At 57.9% G+C, this 20,832-nt stretch overlaps 5 protein-coding genes across 5 annotated transcripts; 3 read left to right on the top strand and 2 right to left on the bottom strand.

The window, feature by feature from the left end:
* Positions 1 to 1,554: 1,554 nt before the first annotated feature.
* On the top strand, positions 1,555 to 5,172 carry BDW47DRAFT_118266 (putative C2H2 finger domain protein; the record flags this gene model as incomplete). Its single annotated transcript, XM_024815184.1, has 1 exon — positions 1,555 to 5,172. One exon carries the CDS (start codon positions 1,555 to 1,557, stop codon positions 5,170 to 5,172), a length of 3,618 nt encoding a protein of 1,205 aa, XP_024671208.1.
* A 1,083-nt stretch (positions 5,173 to 6,255) lies between these two features.
* Positions 6,256 to 8,988, top strand: BDW47DRAFT_126648 (putative C2H2 finger domain protein; the record flags this gene model as incomplete). The annotated part of the gene is made up of 5 exons (XM_024816584.1): positions 6,256 to 6,261; positions 6,362 to 7,128; positions 7,185 to 7,448; positions 7,508 to 8,143; positions 8,214 to 8,988. 5 exons carry the CDS (start codon positions 6,256 to 6,258, stop codon positions 8,986 to 8,988), a joined length of 2,448 nt encoding a protein of 815 aa, XP_024671207.1.
* A 182-nt stretch (positions 8,989 to 9,170) lies between these two features.
* BDW47DRAFT_40809 (uncharacterized protein) lies at positions 9,171 to 9,870 on the bottom strand. Its single transcript, XM_024818951.1, has 3 exons — positions 9,672 to 9,870; positions 9,466 to 9,592; positions 9,171 to 9,381 (listed from the first exon to the last, which is right to left on the bottom strand). Exons 1-3 carry the CDS (start codon positions 9,807 to 9,809, stop codon positions 9,326 to 9,328), a joined length of 321 nt encoding a protein of 106 aa, XP_024671206.1. The 5' UTR covers positions 9,810 to 9,870; the 3' UTR covers positions 9,171 to 9,325.
* A 1,311-nt stretch (positions 9,871 to 11,181) lies between these two features.
* On the top strand, positions 11,182 to 16,368 carry BDW47DRAFT_132185 (chromatin segregase YTA7; the record flags this gene model as incomplete). The annotated part of the gene is made up of 2 exons (XM_024817505.1): positions 11,182 to 13,228; positions 13,301 to 16,368. 2 exons carry the CDS (start codon positions 11,182 to 11,184, stop codon positions 16,159 to 16,161), a joined length of 4,908 nt encoding a protein of 1,635 aa, XP_024671205.1. The 3' UTR covers positions 16,162 to 16,368.
* Positions 16,369 to 17,295: 927 nt separating this feature from the next.
* On the bottom strand, positions 17,296 to 20,778 carry BDW47DRAFT_132183 (pentatricopeptide repeat protein; the record flags this gene model as incomplete). Its single annotated transcript, XM_024817504.1, has 3 exons — positions 18,105 to 20,778; positions 17,575 to 17,653; positions 17,296 to 17,504 (listed from the first exon to the last, which is right to left on the bottom strand). Exons 1-3 carry the CDS (start codon positions 20,697 to 20,699, stop codon positions 17,296 to 17,298), a joined length of 2,883 nt encoding a protein of 960 aa, XP_024671204.1. The 5' UTR covers positions 20,700 to 20,778.
* Positions 20,779 to 20,832: the final 54 nt, after the last annotated feature.

Genomic DNA, 20,832 nt, shown 5'->3' with positions numbered 1-20,832 from the left:
TCATTTCTTCCCTATTTCTTTTTTTTTTTTTTGTTTTTCTTCTTCTGCGATTTTGATGTGATTTTTTATTTTCCTCTGATGTTTTCTCTGATGATGATTATGTGTGCTGCATTTAAGCGACGGATTCAACCTGTATCAACCCACGAGTGTAATGCATGGGGATGAGGATAGTTTAGCATTGTCATTGTACATACTACATAGTATTGATGATCTTCCGATCTATGATCTTTCCTCTGTGGATATAGGATTAAGAAGATGATGTCAGAGCCGATAGGGCTGAGACAGAGTTGAAGCTTATTTTGGTGGAGTTTCTTTGGATGGTAGGTATTTTTTACCTTTGGTAGTTTTCTATGTTATTTATTTACTGATCTGAGTCTATTTCAAGGTTTATGTTCAATTTTCTATTTATAAATCCTTACTTACATGGAGGGGAAACTGATAGAGAAGGGGGGTGGAGAGAGGAGGGGTTAGTTTGATACATTGCAGATGCACCGCCTCGCAAGGCTGACTGTGGACTGCTTGGGTTCCTCTAGGGTAGATGATGAATATACATGATAGATGTGTGGTTGTGTAGAGATCAATAGGTAGAAGAAAACATCATACTATATATTTATTGACTACTATAGTATTGTATGAATGGGATTGTGTAAGTAAAGAGAAAGAATAGATAGATAGGATAAAGGATAAAGGATAAAGGATAAAGGATAAAGGATATGGATAAAGTGGAGTTATGAGGAGAAAGGAACCAACGGGACTGCCCGGGCGGGTCCAGTTCGTCCCATGTTTTATCTTCATTGTGTGTATTTATCTATAAATATAAATATGTATACTTGATGTTTCGGTAGATATAAATATCTATGATATATAGATATGGTGGGGGAAAGTAAATTGAAGAAGAAGAAAAGATGAACTCCGCCACGTTGGATCCAGAGATGTGATGGAGTTATGCAGGGGATTACGTTATTGCAGCAGAGCCTCTTCTTCCTCTCTCTCTCTCTCTCTCTCTTCTTCTTCTTCTTCTTCTTCTTCTTCTTCTCTTCACTTCTCTTCTCTCCATCTTTCACTTTTCTTTTCTCTTTCACTTCATCTCTCTTTCTCTCTTCTGGCTATATCATGGATGGTCTCTTTACTCATTCCCAATTCTCTTAATACTACCCATCTCTCTCGCTCTAGCTCTCTCTTGACTTCTTCCTTCCTCCTTATCTGACTTGCACACTCGCTCTCTTCTCCTTTCCTCGCGTCTCCTCTTCTATCTCCATCGCATCTCAATCTGTCCATCCATTCAATCCTCTGGCATTCTGTCTGTCCACCTGTACTACCGGTTCCTTCGCTCTGCACCGCCGCATTCCACCCACTCATCTTCCATTCCACTCCCCCTCCTACTACTTCTGTCCAACCTTTCCTCGTGGCCGTCCATGTTTCACTAGATCTCAAACCACCCACACTGGTGGCTTTAAATCCGTTTCTTTTCCGTCCCTTCGTTTTAGCTCGTCTAATTCGGTCCCCTCGAACCGAGCGCAACCTCATTCCCGTCCGCGATCCACCATCACATCAATGTCCACCCTATCCTCCAGTATGGCGCCGGATAACTCGTCCACCCCCGTCATCTTTCACGATCCGTGTTACTCGGATCCCTACCTCTCCGCTCCATTGGACCCCGAGCAGGATTCCTTTGGCTCCTCCGCTATTCGACTAACTCCGAACCCGGATGATCGTCCTTCATCGCGCAATCCCTCCCCGCCCCCTTTGAATCTCGACACCTCGCCTTCCAACCACGATGGTCACACCCCCTCCTACTCCGACTTTTTGAGTCCCTCCGACCTGTTGAGTCCCTCCGACCTCTCCAGCGAATTCAGTACCCACACGCCCCCCAGTACCGACCACCTCTCCCCCCACATGTCGGTCGGCATGGCCTCCCCGCCTATGACCATGGATCCGCTCCAGCTCCTCTCCCCCAACCTGTCCCACAACCACACCCCCTCGCCCGACCGAGCCCCGGTCAAGGGGCCGACCGGTGCTCCCGCCTTGCACTTCCCCCACTCCCTCTCCATGGCCCCCAGCCCCGCCAGCGACGGTCGCAGCGCGCACGATCCCCGCGCCGATGTCCGCGGCCGCAGTCCCATCGTCAAGGTCGAAAGTTATTCGCGCGGGGACTCGCCCGTCCGCGGCGACCGCCGACCCAGCCAGTCCTTCACTCACCTGTCCCCCCACGGTGGGTCCGCCGAGCATGACGAGGACGAGGACGACAACGAAGATCACCACCACCATAACGACGGCCCCGCCCCCGACGCGACCTCGGTCTTCCGCGGACACGATGGCGCCTGGATCCCCAACGACACCACCGGACAAGCCGGTGTGGACCCCACCCGCCGTACCGACGACGCCGTCCTCAGCCCGAGTCAGATGGAGTTGCAGCGCCAGCTGGAGCAAAAGAATGCCGACATCCAAATGTGGTCCGAATCCGTCAGCGAGGCCGGCGACGATCGGCCGCCCCTCGGCCGCGGCCGCCGACGCCACTCGGGCGTCCGACCCCGGGCCAAAAGCACGGGCGATCGGACCCTCCAGCAGGATTACTTCCAGCGGCACCCGCCTTATCAGGGCGCGTCGGTCCCGGGGCCGGGGCTGCTGGTGCACGAGTCGGAGGAGGAGGAGGATGAGGACAGTGATGACGACTACTCGGAGTCGGAGAGCGGCAGTGCCGGGGTCGGCTCGCCGCCCGTGGCCGTCGACGAGGCCCGGTGGACCCAGGAACCCGAATCCATGGGGCCGGACGAGCCTGACGACGACGAGCCTTCACCCCACCAGTTCCTAGGGTCCCTCCCGTGGAAGGATCCCGCGCACGACGCAACCCCCCGCGCCACGCGGGTCCAGCCGCCCACCTCCACCGCTGCCATGGTCGAGTGGGAGCGCCGCGCCCGGGAGACCGACACCGCCTCGCGCGCGGCGACTTGGGGCACGAAACGGATTAGCCAGTACGATGCGGCCAGTGTCCTCGGGGCCGAGGCCTCCCTGGAGGGGCTGACGATCAGCAATGACCGGGGTGACAAAGCCAGGACACACATTCGGCGCAACAGCCTGCTGAAGTTCCTGCAGAAACGGCCCAGCGCCAGCCACCGGAACCTGTCCCTGAAGCGGCCCCTCTCCGACGTCTCCCTCGCGCGGGCCAGCACCGACGCGACCGCTCGGCCCGAGGAGCCCCGGGGAACCCCGCCGCGCAAGGACAGCTTCCCCCACCGGTTGAGTATCAGCCGGTCGTCGCGATCGCCTAGTCTCAGCACCGGCGGGGCCGTCATGGCCATCGCCGGCCAGATGGCCGCCATCGGCGGCAAAGATACCCTCAAGGCCGTCTCCCCCAATTCCCCACCCCCCGGCCCGTGGTCATCGATCCGTGCCCGCACGCGGAGCCACAGCGAGCTGCCCTCGGCCCCCGGTCTGATGGATCTGATGACCAGCCATGGTGGACCCCCTGTGGGCGCCATCGCCTACTCCCCACTCCAGCAACCCCCGCCGGCGCCCCGCGAGACGGGGCCCGACGCGGACGAGGACGAGGACGAGGAGATGACGGACGACAAGGGACTGGTGATGGAATTGACCCCCCAGCCCCGCCTCCCGGTGCCGACCCTGGAGGGATTCCGCGCGCAGATCACCCACCTAAACCCCCGGCTCCCGCCGGTCTTGATCGAGCGGTTCGCCGGGGAGCAGGTCCGCCGGTACCGGAAGCTGGTCGAGAGCAAAGCCACCCACGCTCAGGCGGTTCGCCAAACGCGGTGCGCCGCGGGTCGCCACTGCTTCGCCCTCGGTGGTGGGGCCACCATGCTGGCGCCGCGGGCGGGAGCCTCCGAGGCCCCCGACGCCGCGCACACGCAGTTCCAGATCTCCGGCCACGGCGGCGAGCCCGTGGAAGACCCCCAGATGATGGGGGACGGAGCTGTGACGGCGGCGCAGTTCCCCCTCGGCGTGCCCCTGCCGCCTGTGCCGCGGCTGCCGGCCGAGTTTGAGTGCCCCGTCTGCTTCAGCGTGAAGAAGTTCCAAAAACCATCCGACTGGACAAAACACGTCCACGAGGACGTCCAGCCCTTTACTTGCACTTTCCCGCACTGCACCGAGCCCAAATCATTCAAGCGCAAGGCGGACTGGGTCCGCCACGAGAGCGAGCGGCACCGCCAGCTCGAGTGGTGGACGTGCGAGGTGCCGGACTGCCAGCACACCTGCTACCGGAAGGACAACTTCGTGCAGCACCTGGTCCGCGAGCACAAGATGCCCGAGCCCAAGGTCAAGAAGACCAAGGGGCGGAAGGGAGCGGCGGCGGCATCGCCCGCGGACGGACCGCGCGAGGGGGAGATCGAGCAGCTCTGGAACCTGGTGGAGCGGTGCCGGCACGACACGCCGCGGCGGCCCATGGACGAGCCGTGCCGATTCTGCGGCAACGTCTGCAGCAGCTGGAAGAAGCTGACCGTGCATTTGGCGAAGCACATGGAGCAGATCGCCATGCCGGTGCTGCGGTTGGTGGACGAGCGCGACCTGTCCGGGGCGGGGCCGGTGGGGCAGCCCCACGACCGGTTCGCGCCGGCACTAGTCGGGGTCCCGACCACCACTCCTACTACCACGACGACCACCCCGACTGCCACCACGACGACCACCCCACTTCCTCCATACCACCCCGACCCCCTGCCCAACCATGGCCCCGACAACGGCCACGGGGGCGGGCCACACGCGGGAGGATCGACGGCGGGGATGATGTCCCTGCATCCTACGTACGTGGTTCCCCACATGGCGACCCCGTCCGGCAGCCTGTTCTCCGCCGAACCGGGGACGATGGACGCGTACGACGGGGTCGAGAGCGGCGGCCCCTTTGACGGTTCGGGGCCGCTGGCAGGGACGACGATGCTGGAATCGCCCGGGGGGTACGTCGCGTCTGTGCCGGGGGCGTCGGCGTCATACCCGCCGCCGTTCAACGCGGGACCACGACCGCGGGCGTCACAATCCGAGCTGGGGATGTTACCCGAGACGTCGGAATACACGACGCCTCCGTCCGACCTGCCGGGGGTGTGTGACCCACGTGCTGGTGCGACCTATGTCTCGGAGCACGACCCGTCGCATTATGCTTATCCGGGGGGGTTGGCAGGGGGGATGGCAGGGGGGATGACGTATCCGCCAGCTACGGGGTATTAACCCACCCCTTTTACTCATTCATTTTTTCTTCTATAAAAAAAAAAAAAGGTATACACCAAAAGATCCAAGGAGATTCAAAGAGATCCAGGGAGATGCGAGCCAAGCCAGGAGATGAGAAGAGTGGCTGTGGAGGGAGAAGAAAAGCAGGACGGGCTGAGACCAACCCCTTGATTGCGAAGTGCATGTGGCATGTTGACGTTTCCTGTCTTGGATTGGTTTTGTCTTTTTTTTTTTTTTTTTTTTTCTTTTTATTTATTTACTTTTTTTTGATTGCAGTTTTCTTATTAATTTTGGCTGAGTGAATGGCGTGGATGGATCGGCATGAGATATACCCAGAAATATGATTCCTCTTTTTTTCTTTTTTTTCTCTCTCTGATTTCATTCCGGAATGATGGATCAGAATATCAAAATATTTACTCTCCAGGAGAATAAGATGATATCCAAGTAATAGAACAAGAAAAAAACTAAGAATAGAGCAGCCGTACAACGGGGTGACGAAGCCAGCGCAAAAGGGAAGGAATTAATTCAATTTCCGCTGCAGGAAGTCATTGGGATGTTCATCCTGCATCTGCATCTTTCTTTTCTTTTCCTCTTTTCCTCCTGACTCCTGTCTTCTTTCTCTCCCTTTCATCTCTTTTCCTTTCTCTCTTCTTCTTCTTCTCGTCATCATGGACCGTGCGGTACATCCGATCGCGTGGGGTTTCACTGACAAGTGATCTCTCCATCTTCTTCTCTATATTCATCTACAGCCTCATTTCTGACTTCCTTTTCTCTTCTTTTCTTTTCTCTTCTCTTTTCTCATCCCTTGTCGTCCATAATCCAGTGATTCATTCTCTGCTCCTTCCCTCCTTCTTCCCTTCCCTCCCCCCCTGTTGATTCCATTCCATTCCAGAGTCTATTCGCGTGTCTTGGTCTGTGACACAGCCCCAATACCCCTGATATATTATATATGTCTATTTATATATACAAGACATCCTAACTAGTCTTTAACAACGGATGGCCTGTTGATTCTCTTGCTGTCTGTCCCCTTCCACTCTGGTTCTTGTTTGGTCGTCGTGTCTGGTGATCTGCAGATCGGTCGGGATGAATGTATGTCTCTCTTTCTTCCTTTCCTTCTTTTTGAACTTACAATATGAAATGCGAAGAGAAACGGATAAGAGAAAATGAGAAAGCTAATTGGGATTGATAGACACCCTGGGAAAACTCGGGCGATATCCTGCAAGGTATCATGGCCACTCGCATCCCCGCACCGCACACCTCCGTCGAAAACCCGCCCGACAATTTGATGACCCCGTCCGACCTCACCCTCGGTGATCCGGCTTCTTTCTTGGGCTTCCAGTTCGCTTCTTCGTCTTCCTCCTCTTCCGCTCCCTCGTCGGATCCCGCCGTGCTCCCCCATCGTCCCGCTTCCCTGCTCAGCCCCTGGTGGCCCCATCACTACCAACCCTCCTCGTCCTCGTCCTCGTCATCGTCCTCGCGCGACTATGCCCACTATCAATTATCTCGCCGCTCCCACGATCAAGACGCCTGGAATCCTCTCCAGGTGACCGGCGTCCCCACCAACGCCGCCGCCTTCCCCATTCTCCCCTCGCGAACAACGGCCTATCCGACAGACGGCCTGGCCCGGCGCTGTTCCACCGGCCAACGCAGTGACTTCTCTGAGAATGGCAGCCACCTGAACGGCATCCACCCGTCGGACTCGGGATACAGCAGCCAGAGCTGCACCACCCGCTCGGTGACCTCCTACGCCATCGACTCGGCCTGCAGCCCCTACCTGGGTCCCGCGGAGCAGGAACCCGAGGAGAAACCCGTCTTGGACCTCAATGTCGTGCCGCCTGGAGATGCGCCCTTGATTCGCATGAATCATCTGGGTTCTCCGTCTTTTTTCTGCCAAGACACCATTCGATGTGATTATCCTGGGTGTACGTGGACGGGGAAGTGTCCGTCCGACAAGAGGTGAGATCCGTAGTTTGAACATATCTCGCGCCATTTCCAGTACTAAAGAAAGGTAGAAAGCACGAAGCCCGACACAAAAAATCTTTCAAATGCGACGAGCCTAACTGCTCTCGCAAAGAAGGCTTCGGGACCATCAACGACCTCGCCCGCCATAAGAAATGCGTTCACAAGCAGGAGCCGGAGCGTGGTCCCAAGGTCCTCTACCTGTGCTTCGGCGAAGACTGCCCTCGACGGAATAAGCGCTGGCCCCGTCTGGACAATTTCCGTCAGCATCTGGCCCGCATGCACCACGAGGAAGATGCTGATGCGCTGTTGAAGAGGTAGTCCCTCCATTATCGATCCCGACGGCGGGTGATGGTGCGTGCTGACGACAACATAGGTCGCTCGACTGGTACGAGACCTGCGAGAAGCCGCAAGAGCTGGCTCGATCCCTAGCGGGGCGCTTCGGAGACGACGCGTCGACGGCCCCTCCAACGCAATTCGATCCCGGAGACCAGCCGGGAGATTCGGGCACGGATCGCCGTGATACCTCGCCGGAGCAGCGGGGCGGATGTCCTCTAGTGGAAGAAACCACCGAGTCCAGCGGAGAGTCCACTCCCACCCAGCCGCCACTGCCAGACCTCGAGCCAATGGAGCTGCCGGCCTTGAACGCCCTCCATCTAGACACATTGTCAGACCGCAAGAGTTCCATCTCCTCCCAAGGAAGCGGCGTCCGCACAGAAAGAATGGACGACATGATCTCCGAAGCCGCCACCAACATGATCAACGCCATGACCAAGATCATCAACAACGGCCACCGCCGGCGCAGCCACCAGCCTGACGGTGATAACGAACAGGACTCCTCTCCGCTGTCCGACCCAAAACGGGAGATGCTGCAGCGCATCTTGACGGTAGCGCTGGATCGGCTGTCGGGGTCTGCCGGCGGTCGTCGTCCTAGTGCCGTTGAGTCGGGGAAGAAGGAGTGGATCCAGTGTGAGTTTTGTACGAAGCGGACGCGGTTACGGTGTGAGATGAAGTATGTTTTTCTCTTCCTTTTCCTTATCTCCAGTCAGAACCAACCACTCATTATTGGTGTCAAACAATAGAAAACACAAAAAGCGCCACGAACGCCCCTACGGCTGCACCTTCCCCAACTGCCCCAAAACCTTTGGCAGCAAAGCCGACTGGAAGCGCCACGAGAACTCCCAGCACTATCACCTCGAAAGCTGGCGCTGCCCGCTACCAGACGGCACCGTGCCATGTGCGCGCGTCTTCCACCGCCAAGAGATATACGCGCAGCATCTCAAGAAACACCACGCGTGTACCGACGAGACGGCCGTGCAGACGGCTATTGCCCGGGATAAGGTAGGCCGTGAGGGCGGACACGCCCAGTCCATGTCGCAGTTCTGGTGCGGGTTTTGTGGGGATGTCGTGCCGTTGAGGAGTGAGGAGGGTCTTGGGGCGTGGAATGAGAGGTTTAATCATATTGATAGGGAGCATTTTCGGAGGGGGGAGAGGATTGAGGAGTGGAGATCGTATGGGGGGGAGGGGGGTCGGAATGGGGCTCATGATGAGGGTAACCATGAGGATGATGATGATGATGGAGATGAAGAGGATGACGAAGCGGAGGATGACGACAGTGACAGCGACAGCGATGGGATGCACGACGACGAGATCATGGTAGATGAGGAGGGTCCGTCCATGGCGCCGCCTCCGTCTCTTAAGCGCAAGCGGTGCCGAGCTTCTCCGGTGGATGTTTGCCAAGGTGGGGAGGAGAAACGGGCCAAGATGGCTGGTGGGTTGGATTATGTGCGGACATCGGGGTTTGCAGTGCATCCTCATCCTCATCCTCGTCATGTGGGGGATGTTTACCAGGGATGACTTTGACTTTTTCTAATGAAGATGGAAGAGTGCATGGAGTAGACTAGGCGGTTGCAGTGAAGAACCTAGACGGGGGAAAAGAACGACCAATAGATAATTCGAAAGAAAAATTACCCTCTAGGTAGATATAAATAAACCATTCAAATAGAGGCAGGAAATGCAATGGATAAATATAGAATCACTACACAACAAGGAACTCCACAGATCCATTGGGTATATATAACATTAAAAATACAGAACCTCTTCCTCTAGATCGAAACAACAATACAATGACAGTCAGCCAGACCACCTACAATACTGCAGGTCGAGACAAACCAACATCAAGAGGAAAAAAGGGCTATTTTTGAGAAGCAGTCAACTCCCTCGCCTCTTTCTCCAAAGCAGTAGCTTCTTCTGTCCTCGCCAATTAGATCGAGCATTCCTCTCACATTACAAGGGTAGAGTAGCAGAAAGAAGGATAGAGAGGGGGGGACGTACGGCGCTTCTCCCACTTGGACTCATCCATCTCCAGCTTGAGCCAGGTCCAGTAGATGACCTGGTAGGTGAAGATGCCGCCGAGGAAGACTTTGGCGAAGGGGCTGGCGAAGAGGCGGTAGCGGGAGGCCTATCTTGATTAGTATTTTCTAATATATATATATATATATATGTATATGATATATAGATATGTGTAAAGAGATACGTACGGTCTGCTTGAAGGAGCTGGGGTTGGGGTTGGAGTCTGGAGTGGGATGGGATTGGTTGAGGCGGACGGGGCAGGTGGAGAGGGATCTAGAGGGGAATTTGGAGGAAGATCTTAAGAGGGATCGGAGGGGGGACATCATGATGTATTGGTTGTTGATCAATTGATTGATGGTTGGAGAAGGGTTATCTTGAAGGGGTATAGAGAGTGCACGGAGTAGAATGTAGAGAATGTAAAGAAGGGAAGGAAGAGTGGATGTGGATAAATGTACGATGAATAATCAGTCACATGACCGTACCTGGCCAAGGGCGGGGAGGAGTCAAAGGGCGATAAGCTTCCCCGGATTTGTCTATTTATCTGCTTTCATATTGCCTCCTGCGGTCTTTCTTCTCCTCTTCTTTCCTCGTCTTTCCCCTCTTTTTCTTGTCCGTTTCACCTCACACGCCATCCGTGTTTTGGGGTCTCCCATATCCCTCAATGGGTGGGATTACTCTCTCAGTTGACACCTATCCTTTCTGGCAGATTATCTCCAGTGAAAATGATCGAGATCGGAGATGGAGATGGAAGGATAAACACGGTGCAAGTCATCCGCCATGGAGAAGATGCTGCTGTTTCTGCCGTGCCTGAGGATCCCCCCCCATCGAGGGTGAATCGCGATGGATGCACGGGAGCTATTCCCAATCGGGCAAGCGGTGAGGCAGACTCAACCATTGGGGCTGAATCTCTCGCTTTCTTTCTTCTTCGCCCTTTGATCTTCACTCCCTCCGTCTCTCTCCCTCTATCTCTCTCTCTCTCTTTTACCTCACTCTTTCTCTCTCTTCCTCTCTCACGGACACGGCTTTAACCCACATTTGATAGACTTCATCCTCACAAAGATTGTCTCTTTGTCTTCCCTCACTGCTGCTTCATCCAGTGGCCCATCGTCCCTGTCTCCATCCATCTCCATCCATCTCCATCTCCCGTCGATCCACCACCCTCCGATCTCCCTACTGCTTGCGACTTGCTTTCCCTCTTTTCGCTAGTCGCCTGCACCCTGACTCGAACTTATCGATTGATTCATTGATTCATTCGTTCATCTTTCGACTCCTCTCCGATTGACCTCCGCGCCAACCCCCGTACCAAACAACGCGCGCGACGGCTTGCTGCGGTATCTCTTACAATAAACAGCTCCATCCCCCCATCGACGATCGCGATCCACTCTCTACCGCTCCTCCGTTTACTCCTTCCAGGCCACTACACTCCCCTCAGGGTTCCTACATGAAGGTCTAAACCGGTCCAACTTTCGCGTTGTTGTGGGAGGTTCTTTGTTTGGGTGGTGGTAAATAAACTGGGCCTGTTCCTCGAACTCCTCATCAGTATGTCCCCTCTCTTTTCATTCATTTCCACTCGTTCCGTCACCATCGCGGATCAATCGCGTCCACTCTTGGTCCTCGAGCGTCATCCACCTCCCTGCCCATCGTCAACATAGCTCCTGTGGGCCACTAACGTCACGCTCCAAGTATCGAATCGGCAACATGCCTCGCTTCAAACGCCCCATCGAAGATCTCGCCAACAAGTCCGACTCGGACGACGATGATTACAGCGACCACCCCGTCCGCGCCGCCCCGCGCCCCAAATCCAAGAAGAAGGCCAAGCCCGCCAAGAAGAAAGCCCGCCGCGCCTCCGACGACGACCTCTCCGACGAAGATCTCTTCGATGAGGCCGACGAACTCTCCTACGAGGAGTCCGACGAGGATGAGGACGACCAAAATGCCCAGAGGAATGCTCGCGGCCTCGTCGCCCGACGCGCCGCCACCAAGCGCCCCGCCTACAACGAGGACGAGACCAGCAGCATCGAGGACGATCCCGACGAGGACGCCGACGGCGACAGCGAGCCCGTCCCGTCCCCCCGGAAACGAAAAAGCGCCGTCGTCACTCTCAAGGTCGGCGATGCGCTCAAGCGCCAACCGCCCGAGGACCACCAACTCGCCCATCGCCGCATCACCCGGCGGACGCGCGGCGCCTCCGAGGACATCTACGCCCTGACCAACTCGGGTCGCCATATGGAGACGGTCGAGCGTGCCACCCTCAGCCCCGACGCTGACATGGCGCGCCGGGGCCGGCGCGGGTCCCGAGCCGCGAAGCGCACCCCGGGATTCGCCGCCAAGCCCGACGACCTCGACGTTATCGATGAGACCACCATGGAGATCAAGGGCTCCCAACCCGAGATCATGGAAAGCGACGTACCCGTCAGCTTCGACGAGAGTCTTACGGCGGCCGCCCGGCCCGCCACCCAGGGCGACCCCTCCGTCGTCCCCGAATCCGAAAACGGAGACGTCAAGAACGGGGTGGGCGGTGCGGATGACGACGAGGATGACGAGGACGAGGGCCCCGTGGCCCGGCGGAGAACCCGACGCGGTCGCTCCCAGCCGGCCGCGGACCCCGACGAGGAGGACGCCGGGGCGCTGCGTCGGTCCAGCCGCAAGAAGCCCCGGAGCTCCCAGCGCCAAAACGACGAAGGCAGTGATTTCGAGCCCGAGGAGGAAGAATCCAACGACGATGAGGATGAGGACGAGCTAGGGAAGTCGCAGGCGTCCCCCCGCAAAGCGAGTCAGGTACCAGACGAGGACGAGGCGGACAGCACCGCCGGTCGTCGACCGGGCCTGCGCAAACGGGCGTCGCGCTCCCGCGGCCATTCGGAAGCGACAGGCGACATCGCCGAAGAGCTGGCCGAGGAGTTGCACGACCTACGTGGCGGGCGGCCCCGCCGGCGTGTGCAGACCGATATCGTCTACGAAAAGCCCCGCCGCACCCGCAAGGATGTCGATTACCGGATCATCCGCCCCGACCTGATCCTCCCCATCGAGGAGGCCGAGAACGAGGTCAACGAGTCGCCCTCGCGTCGCGGCGGCCGCGGGGGTGGTGGTGGCGGCGGCGGCGCCTGGCAGCGCTCGCTCTTCCCCACCTTTGGGCCCTTCGGCGGCAGCGGACCGTCGGCGATCTTGGGACCCCCCGGGGCACCGGCCACCATCGGTGGCGCCGACAGCGACAGCAGCGACGACGAGGTCACGCCGCACGCGCGGGGATCCGCGTCGGGCCCCGCGTTACCCGGTGCCGGGCTGCTCCCGGCCCAGACCAACACCAACGAGGCAGCGCCGGGCCTGTCAGGGACGCCTGCGAATCTTGGCAAACTTAAAGACCGGCAGACCCTGGCCGATGCAGACCCGCTCGGTGTCGACACCACGGTCAACTTCGACAGCGTCGGTGGCCTGCAGGGCCACATCGACCAGCTTAAGGAGATGGTCTCCCTCCCACTGCTGTATCCGGAGATCTTCCAGCGCTTCCACATCGTGCCCCCGCGGGGAGTGCTCTTCCACGGGCCGCCGGGTACGGGTAAAACCCTCCTCGCCCGCGCGTTGGCCAACAGCGTCAGCTCCGAGGGCCGGAAGGTGACCTTTTACATGCGCAAGGGTGCCGATGCCTTGAGCAAATGGGTTGGCGAGGCCGAGCGGCAGCTGCGGTTGCTCTTCGACGAGGCCCGCAAGACGCAGCCGAGTATTATCTTCTTTGACGAAATTGATGGTATGTTCTCTCTTTTTTTTTTTTTTCTCCAAACTTTTATCCAATGAGGGGGGAAACGCTAACTCTCACCAGGTCTCGCCCCCGTGCGTTCCAGCAAGCAGGAGCAGATCCACGCCTCCATCGTGTCAACTTTACTAGCCCTGATGGACGGCATGGATGGCCGCGGACAGGTGATCGTCATTGGCGCGACCAACCGGCCCGATTCCATCGATCCGGCCCTCCGCCGGCCTGGTCGATTTGACCGAGAATTCTACTTCCCCCTCCCCAACACCGTGGGCCGGCGTGCGATCCTCGACATCCACACCAAAGGGTGGGATCCTCCTCTACCGGGTCCCATCAAGGATGAGCTGGCGGAGATCACCAAGGGCTACGGGGGTGCCGACCTCCGCGCGCTCTGCACCGAAGCCGCCCTGAACGCCGTCCAGCGGCGGTACCCGCAGATCTACAAGTCGGATCAGAAGCTCATCATCGACCCGAAGCAGATCGACGTCACCCCGAAGGATTTCATGATCGCCGTCAAGAAGATGGTGCCGTCGTCGGAGCGGTCCACGTCGTCGGGCGCGTCCCCGTTACCCAAAGAGATGGAGCCGCTCCTGCGGCAGCCGCTGGCCGAGATCCAGGAGGTGCTGTCCGAGCTGCTCCCGCAACGAAAGCGGCTCACGGCCCTGGAAGAAGCGCAGTTCGAGGAGCCCGAGGGGTCGGGGAGCTTCCAGCGGGAGCAAATGCAGCAAGAATTCGACCGATCCCGCGTCTTCCGGCCGCGGTTGTTGCTGCGCGGTTCGCTCGGCATGGGCCAGCAGTACCTCGCCGGCGCGGTCCTCCACCGCTTCGAGGGACTGCACGTCCAGTCGTTCGACCTTCCCACCCTTCTCAGCGACTCCACGCGGTCCCCCGAAGCCGCCGTTATCCAGCTCTTCGCCGAAGTCAAGCGGCACAAGCCCAGCGTGATCTACATCCCCAACCTCCACAGCTGGTCCGAGACCGTGGGGCCGTCCGTCATCTCCACGTTCCTGGGTCTCCTCCGGTCTGTGCCCCCGACCGATCCCGTCCTGCTGTTCGGCGTCCTCGAATCGACCGGCGAGGTCGATGCCACGCTGGTGCGCCATCTGTTCGGGTACTCGCGGCGGAATCTCTTCGACCTGCCGGCGCCGGGCCACGAGGCGCGCTACGAGTATTTCACCAAGGTCGCCGACTACGTCCAGACCTCTCCTGCGCACTTCCCTGACCCGGAACATCGCAAGCGGAGGGAACTGGAGACGCTGGAGGTGGCGCCACCCCCGCCGCCGCCCGCGCCCCTCCCGCCGAACAAGGAGCAACTCAAGGCCCAGAAGAAGAAGGACCACCAGACGCTCAACCTGCTGAAGATCCGGATCCAGCCTATCATGGACCAGATCAAGAAGTACAAGCGGTTCCGGACGGGGGTGATCGACGAGAGTCAGATTCGCTATCTGTGGGAGGAGGAAGATCCGAACATCGTGACGAGCGATCTCCCGATCGAGCAACGCACCACCTTCCGCCCGTTCGAGAAGGCATACGACAAGCACGCGACGCCGGGTCTGCGGGAGACCGTGTCGGGTAAGTTCTTCTACAACATGGAGATTGTCACCATTGAGAAACGCCTGTCCAATGGGTACTACAAGCGTCCCAAGGACTTTTTGGCGGACATCAAGCGCATGGCGAAGGATGCGCGGCAGCTGGGCGATCAGGAACGGATCCTGCGGGCCAACGAGCTGCTCTCCAACGTGGAGGTGGACATCGCTACGATCGAGCAGGCCGAGCCGCAGCTGGTGGCCGAGTGCGAGCACGTCTACGAACGGGAGCTCGAGCGCGAGCGAATCGCGTTGGAGAAGGCCCGGCGCGCCGAGGCGGAGAACGGGCTGATCGGTCGGGAACCCCCCCACCTGGTCCCGCACGGCAACACCGAGTCGGATCCCTCCAGCGGGCCCGTGCACCTGGGGCAATCCTTCCCCGGCAGCCCATCAAAAGGAGGACGGGCGCGACCGGTCACGCCGACGCGGCCGTCGTCGGTGAGCTTCCTGACCAACGGCTACCACGGGGGCGGCGGGTCCGACCTCAACGATCTCAGCCACGAGTCGCACACGTCGCGACCCGACGGCGACGGGGACACCTACATGACCAATTCCGAGGAGCACTCGGGAGACCGCGACACGCAGGGGAGCTCGTTCGGCCCGTCGGCCCAGCCGCGACCGGCTTACTCGCACACGGCGCCGTCGCAGCAGACGCGGCGGGAGTCGGGGCTCTCGAGTTTCTCGCAGAAGGGTCCAGTGACACCCATGGCGCCGGGGTCGCAGCCACACGAGTACGCCAACGAGGCCTCGACGACGCAGACGACGTCCGACAAGAAGTCTGAGCAGTCATCGGTGCCACATCCCGCCCCCGCGAGCCCGGGGGCCATCCACGGGCGGCACGAGTACCCAGACCTGACGGAGTATCCGGACCGCGTGTCGCAGGAGGAGCATCTGCCCGACACGCAGCAAGGGGACAGCAGCCAGCCGTCGCCGCGACCGCGCGAATCGGACGTGGGGGCGGCAGCGAACAAGGCCCAGCCGCCGGTGCCCCTGTTCGACGGGTCCCTCCAGCAGTCGACCCAACCCCCGCCGGCCACGCTTCAGTCGCTGCTGAACGACGAGGACCAGTCGCCCAAGCTGATCCTGGAACCAGGGTACATCAAGACGCTGCACGAGCAGCTCACACAGCGGACCAGCGGATGCTCAGTGGAGCAGCTGGAGCAGATCACCTCGTGTCTCATGGACTACCTGTGGCAGACGCGGGGCGAATGGAACCGCACCAAGGTGGCGTGTGGGGTGGGAGATGTGTTCAACGCGGTGTTGGAGGATATGCAGTCGATGCAGGAGATAGGACCGATCAGCCAGAAGACGAAGGAGCAGTTGTCGTCGGTGTATTCTGAGTAGTCTTTTGCCTTTCTTTTTTCTGATTCTGCTTTGTTTTTTTTACGTTTCTTATACCTCATCTCGTCTGTCATGTGTTTTCTGGCTATCTAGACCGGGTCGACATAGCCTGTCTGGATGATTTGTTTACTTATTTTTTTTTCTTTTTTTATTGCGGGTGGATGTTATGATTATCTTACAGCGTGGAATGTGGATTGGCCTGGATATAGGTATAGATAGAACAAACTTGGTTGTACCTCTACTATATAGTCGATCGTACCTGGAGTGCTAGTATAAAGCTGGGGTGTCATGTGACGGGGCGACCAGAGTGGCCTCTCTCCAAAACGAGTCTAGTCCATACATCCACTCACAGCCATCGTCATCTCTACACCTTTCCTTTTCTTACTTCTTTCTTTCAGAACCTTGACGACTATACCCATTCGAAGTGATAAAAAGGGGAAAGGAATATAACGACCATGGTAAACTGGCTCAGTCTCGCCATCCCGTTCGCCTACCTAGGCGTCCTGGTAGGCTCTCTCGCTACGTTTTCGAGCTTATACAGGAAGCGCAAAGCGCGTATGTCTCTCTCTTTTTCACCCATCTTTCCAAACACCATCCCTCCAAGATCAAGAAACAAGTCAAGAGAGGGAAATCATGCTAACCGAAACAATAAAACAGAAAAAGCAACCTCCCTCGAACCCTGGTTCCCCGCCCACCTCCAACGCGACATCTACTTCTCCCTGCTCCACCTCGAACAGCCCTCCTCCGGAAAGGAAAAGAAAAGCACAGCCGTGCCGGAGTCAGTACTAAAGGCGGCTCTCCTCCGCCGCGCGACGGAAGACATCCGCCGCGTGATGGCGCTGCGCAGCCAGAAACCCGCGCTGGCGATGTTATTGCAGAGAGGCAGTGTGGGCGATGATCTGTGGCAGAGGTTTCAGCGGGCTGAGAAGGAGATGGAGGATGAGGTGAAGGATGTTGTTGCTGAGGTATTCTTTCCCTTTTCTTTTTTTTTTTTTTCTTTTTTTCTTTTCCGCCATTTGATTTCCCTTGGGAAATAGAATTCAATACTGATGGGAATTCGGTACAGGCAAACGCATACTCTCCAAACTGGGGCCAAACCATCTTCCAATCCGCCAACGAAATGACCAACAACACTCTCTACCGCGAACGCATGGACATCCACCAGTCGAAGCTGGAGGAGGAGAAGTCGTGGTGGGAGAAGAAGAAGGCTGATGTTTCGGAGGAGTTTATGAAGGAGTTGGATGCTGAGAAGAATACTTCTACCGGTGCTGCAGCGGCTGCGGAGCAGAGGAAGGCGTCGGGATCGGTTTCTTCTGCTGCTGGGGCTGCGGCTGCGGCTGCTACGGCTGGTGTGCCATCTGTGAATGGAAGTGACGATGATGCGGTTCTCGTTGAGGCGGATGCTTCGGGGGGGACTAATAGTCCTGGCGGTGGGGGGAAGAAGAAGAAGAAGGGAGGGAAGAAATAGAGGGGTGGATAGATGGGGGTTTGTTTTCTATCCATTGTTTCATATATGCATTTTTATTCCGTATATGTGGGGTTTCACTTTCTTAGGTTTCTTGGTGTTTGGGTGGTAGGGTAGTAGGGTAGGTTTCTGTAGGATGTGTTTGTGATGATATTGTACTTGGTTGATGCGTAGATGGGAAGAATAGGTTTGAGATTGGAGGTGTGAGAGTGAGATTGGATTGGGTCCTGGCGTGATGTAGTTTGTATTGTATAGATATACATATGAATAAAGGTGGAGAAATGAATATTGATATGAATGTGGAGTGATTGTAGAGACTGGTATAGAGATCGATATAGACAGACAGGTATAAAGATAGAAAGAGGGTAAAGAATACACCACCGAATCTCAATAAGTAACAAAAAACGCCAATAATGCACACAATAAATATAATACACTCAAGCCGCTAAAACCCCAATTATAACCCCAAATCCCCATCTACAGACCCCCCCAAATCCACCCCCTCAACACCCATCTCCCTCGCAGCAGCCTCAATCTGCCCCTCCACCGCATCAGCACCTCCCTCCCCAGCCGTGCGACCCATCACAATACGCAGTAGATCACCCATAATCTCCAGCTGATACTGCTCTTTCTCGGCCGGATCAAGCGCGTCGTACTTCAAGCCCCGCGCCTCCAGCGCAGCGACCTTGCGCTGGCCCAATATCTGCACCAGCCGGTTGACGTGGGCGATGTTCTCCTTGCTGCGCGGGGTGCTGGACAGACGGCGCAGACGGCGCGAGGGTGTCTGAGCCGGGACGGCCGCGTGGCGCGCGACTTGCAGCGTGATGAGCCGCGCGGTGGTGTCGTCGGGAGCGAAGCCGAACGCAGCGCGCAGGGCGTGCAGCGCGACCAGCGTCCCCGCTACATCCTTCGACAGGCAGAAGCAGCGGATGATCTGGTCGTAGAGGTCTTTGGAGAATTCAGCTGCGGTGGTATCCTGCGCGCGGCGCGGGAGACGGCCGTACCAGGCGATCATTTCAGCGAAGAGGCCGCGCGCGGAGGGGAAGGAGGGCGCGGCGTGGGCTGTTGTGCGGCCGAGGTCGTACTGCAGCTTGCCGCTGTCCCAGAGGCAGGCGAAGGTTTCGAGGTCCGGGGCGGTCGTGCTGCTGAGGGTCTGGTATTTGTGCCAGAGGGTGCCGATGGCTTGTTTGCGGAGCTCGGCGTAGAGGAGGTGGTTCATGAAGTAGGAGTTGGGGCGGATGTGGGCGTCTTCGAGGCATTTGATGAGGTAGTCGATCATGCTGTCGTCGACGCGGCGCGTGTAGTGGAGGAGGAGGACGGAGAAGGTCTCGATGTTGGCGGCGGGGGTCTCGCGGTTCATCCAGTCGGGGATGCGGACCGCGGTGTCGGTGTCAGCGTCGGCGTCGGCGTCGGTGTCGGGTGGTTGGAGGCGGGGGGAGGAGCCGGCGTTGGATCGCGCCCAGACGTTGTCGATGCGTCGCTGGATCATGGCCCAGCCGAGTCGCTCGGCTTTTTCACGCGCGCCCGCGTTCCCTTGCCGGAGCCAGCCTGCGATGAGCCCATTGAGGTGTTTAGCATCGGGCTTGACGCCGCGTTCGTACATGAGCTCGACGACCATGGCGGCCGAGTCGACCTCGCCCATGCCGATCAGCTTCTTCATCCAACTTGCGTAGAAGAAGCGGTTTTCGAACCGTCGCGGGAGGACCGTCAGCGTTGCCAAAGAGATCTTGTTCACGTCTTGTTCGGAGACGCTGGACGCCTGGAGATTGCCGGCCAGGCCGACGGCGGCTTTGTAGAGGAAGGTCGAGTCGTGTGTGGGGTCTTGGCCTGTCACCATCATGTCTTTGAACACCGCGATGGCGAGGTTGAGTTTTCCGGCTTTGAGGAAGCCAATGCTGATGCGGTCGTAGTCGTCCATAGTCATGCTTTGTGCAAGGAACGCTTTGAGCTGCAGGTACAAGGCCCAGGCCTTGACCTCGGCTTCCTTGCCGGTCTGGCGCGCCCACGCTGTCATCACGGGTATGAGTACACGCGGCTGGCGGGATTTGTCGTTGGCGAGGAAGGCCAGTGCGATATCCTGCGCGCGCTGCGGGTTGTCTTCCGCCGCAAAAAGCCGCACGCCGAGCGTCCAATAGGCCTCCAGGTCTTCCTTGCCCTCAGACAGACCAACCTGGTGGGCCTCCCATTGATCCAAAGCTTCCTTGATCTTCCCTGTTTCCCGCAGGGACTCGATGTACGAGAGGATATGTGGGGTCGGAAGGGTTCTGCTAACGGAGAATGCATCCTCCGCGAGAGTCTGGAGATGGGTGGTGCGCGCGGCCCTTGTCGAACTCTCTGCCTGCGATTTCCACAGTAACTCCATCGCCTCCTCCGGTATGGATTCCAAAAACCCGGGAACCATCTGTCTGCACCGGCGGTACCATCTCCACAACTCGGGTTTCCAGCGCTCATTGGAGCTATCCTGCGCGAACTTTGTGAGGCATTCGTTGAATTTCGCGACGTACGCCTGGGACTCCGAGTCCTCTGGCACCATCACCTCGTAAGGCTTCGGTGCAACCGCTTTGCGGGAGTCCTTGTCCTTTTTCCTTGGTTCCCAATTTTCCTGCGCTTTCGCCATCCCCTCAAACTCCTTCCTTATCATCTCGTCCAGCTCATCATCAAAAACGTCGTCCAGATCGGCCCCGAGATTATTGATACCCTTCTCCTCCTTATATTTCCGGATAGCCTCCAAGGCAATAGCCTTTTCCTTTTCGGGAAGTCTTTTGATGAACTCGCTATTGGGTCCGAACGGGCCTTCCTTCAAAAGTTCGAGCTCGCTGTCGATTTTGGAAATCTCCCCTGCCAGCTCTTCCCGCTCGGCGTGATGCACCGCTTCAGGGTCAACCCTCCTCCTCGTCTTACTATCCTGCGTATCTTGTTCGTAGAAGCGTATCTTGCTCTGCGGATCATCGTAGTTGGTGGAGCGGGGGGCTATGCCGGAGAAAGCACGCAGCGAGGAGAGCGGCGAAGTCGACGGGCCTCTGCGGGCGACATGCTGATATCCCCACCGAGCTCCCTGGATGGCTTGGCGGAGCATGGACGTAAGCAGGGTTCGGTCATCGGAGGGTGAGTATTAAACAGGGTGTCAAGCCGAGTCGAGTGGCGTTGGTTTCGTCAAAAGTTGTCCAGAGAGTTCGTATGGAGAGGAAAAAAAGCTCCGCGGCGGAGTT

This window comes from Aspergillus candidus (assembly GCF_002847045.1).
Source record: "Aspergillus candidus strain CBS 102.13 unplaced genomic scaffold BDW47scaffold_29, whole genome shotgun sequence".
NCBI lineage: Eukaryota > Fungi > Ascomycota > Eurotiomycetes > Eurotiales > Aspergillaceae > Aspergillus > Aspergillus candidus.
Note: the sequence above shows the minus strand (reverse complement) of the source record. Positions and strands in the feature narration are given on the sequence as shown.

Bases quoted from the DNA above. Each gene is read 5' to 3' on its own strand.
- BDW47DRAFT_40809 (XM_024818951.1), bottom strand. From the start codon at position 9,809: ATGATGTCCCCCCTCCGATCCCTCTTAAGATCTTCCTCCAAATTCCCC. The intron at 9,593-9,671 runs GTACGTATCTCT...TAATCAAGATAG, and splicing joins CCAGCTCCTTCAAGCAGACC to GCCTCCCGCTACCGCCTCTT. The intron at 9,382-9,465 runs GTACGTCCCCCC...TGGCGAGGACAG, and splicing joins GTCCAAGTGGGAGAAGCGCC to AAGAAGCTACTGCTTTGGAG.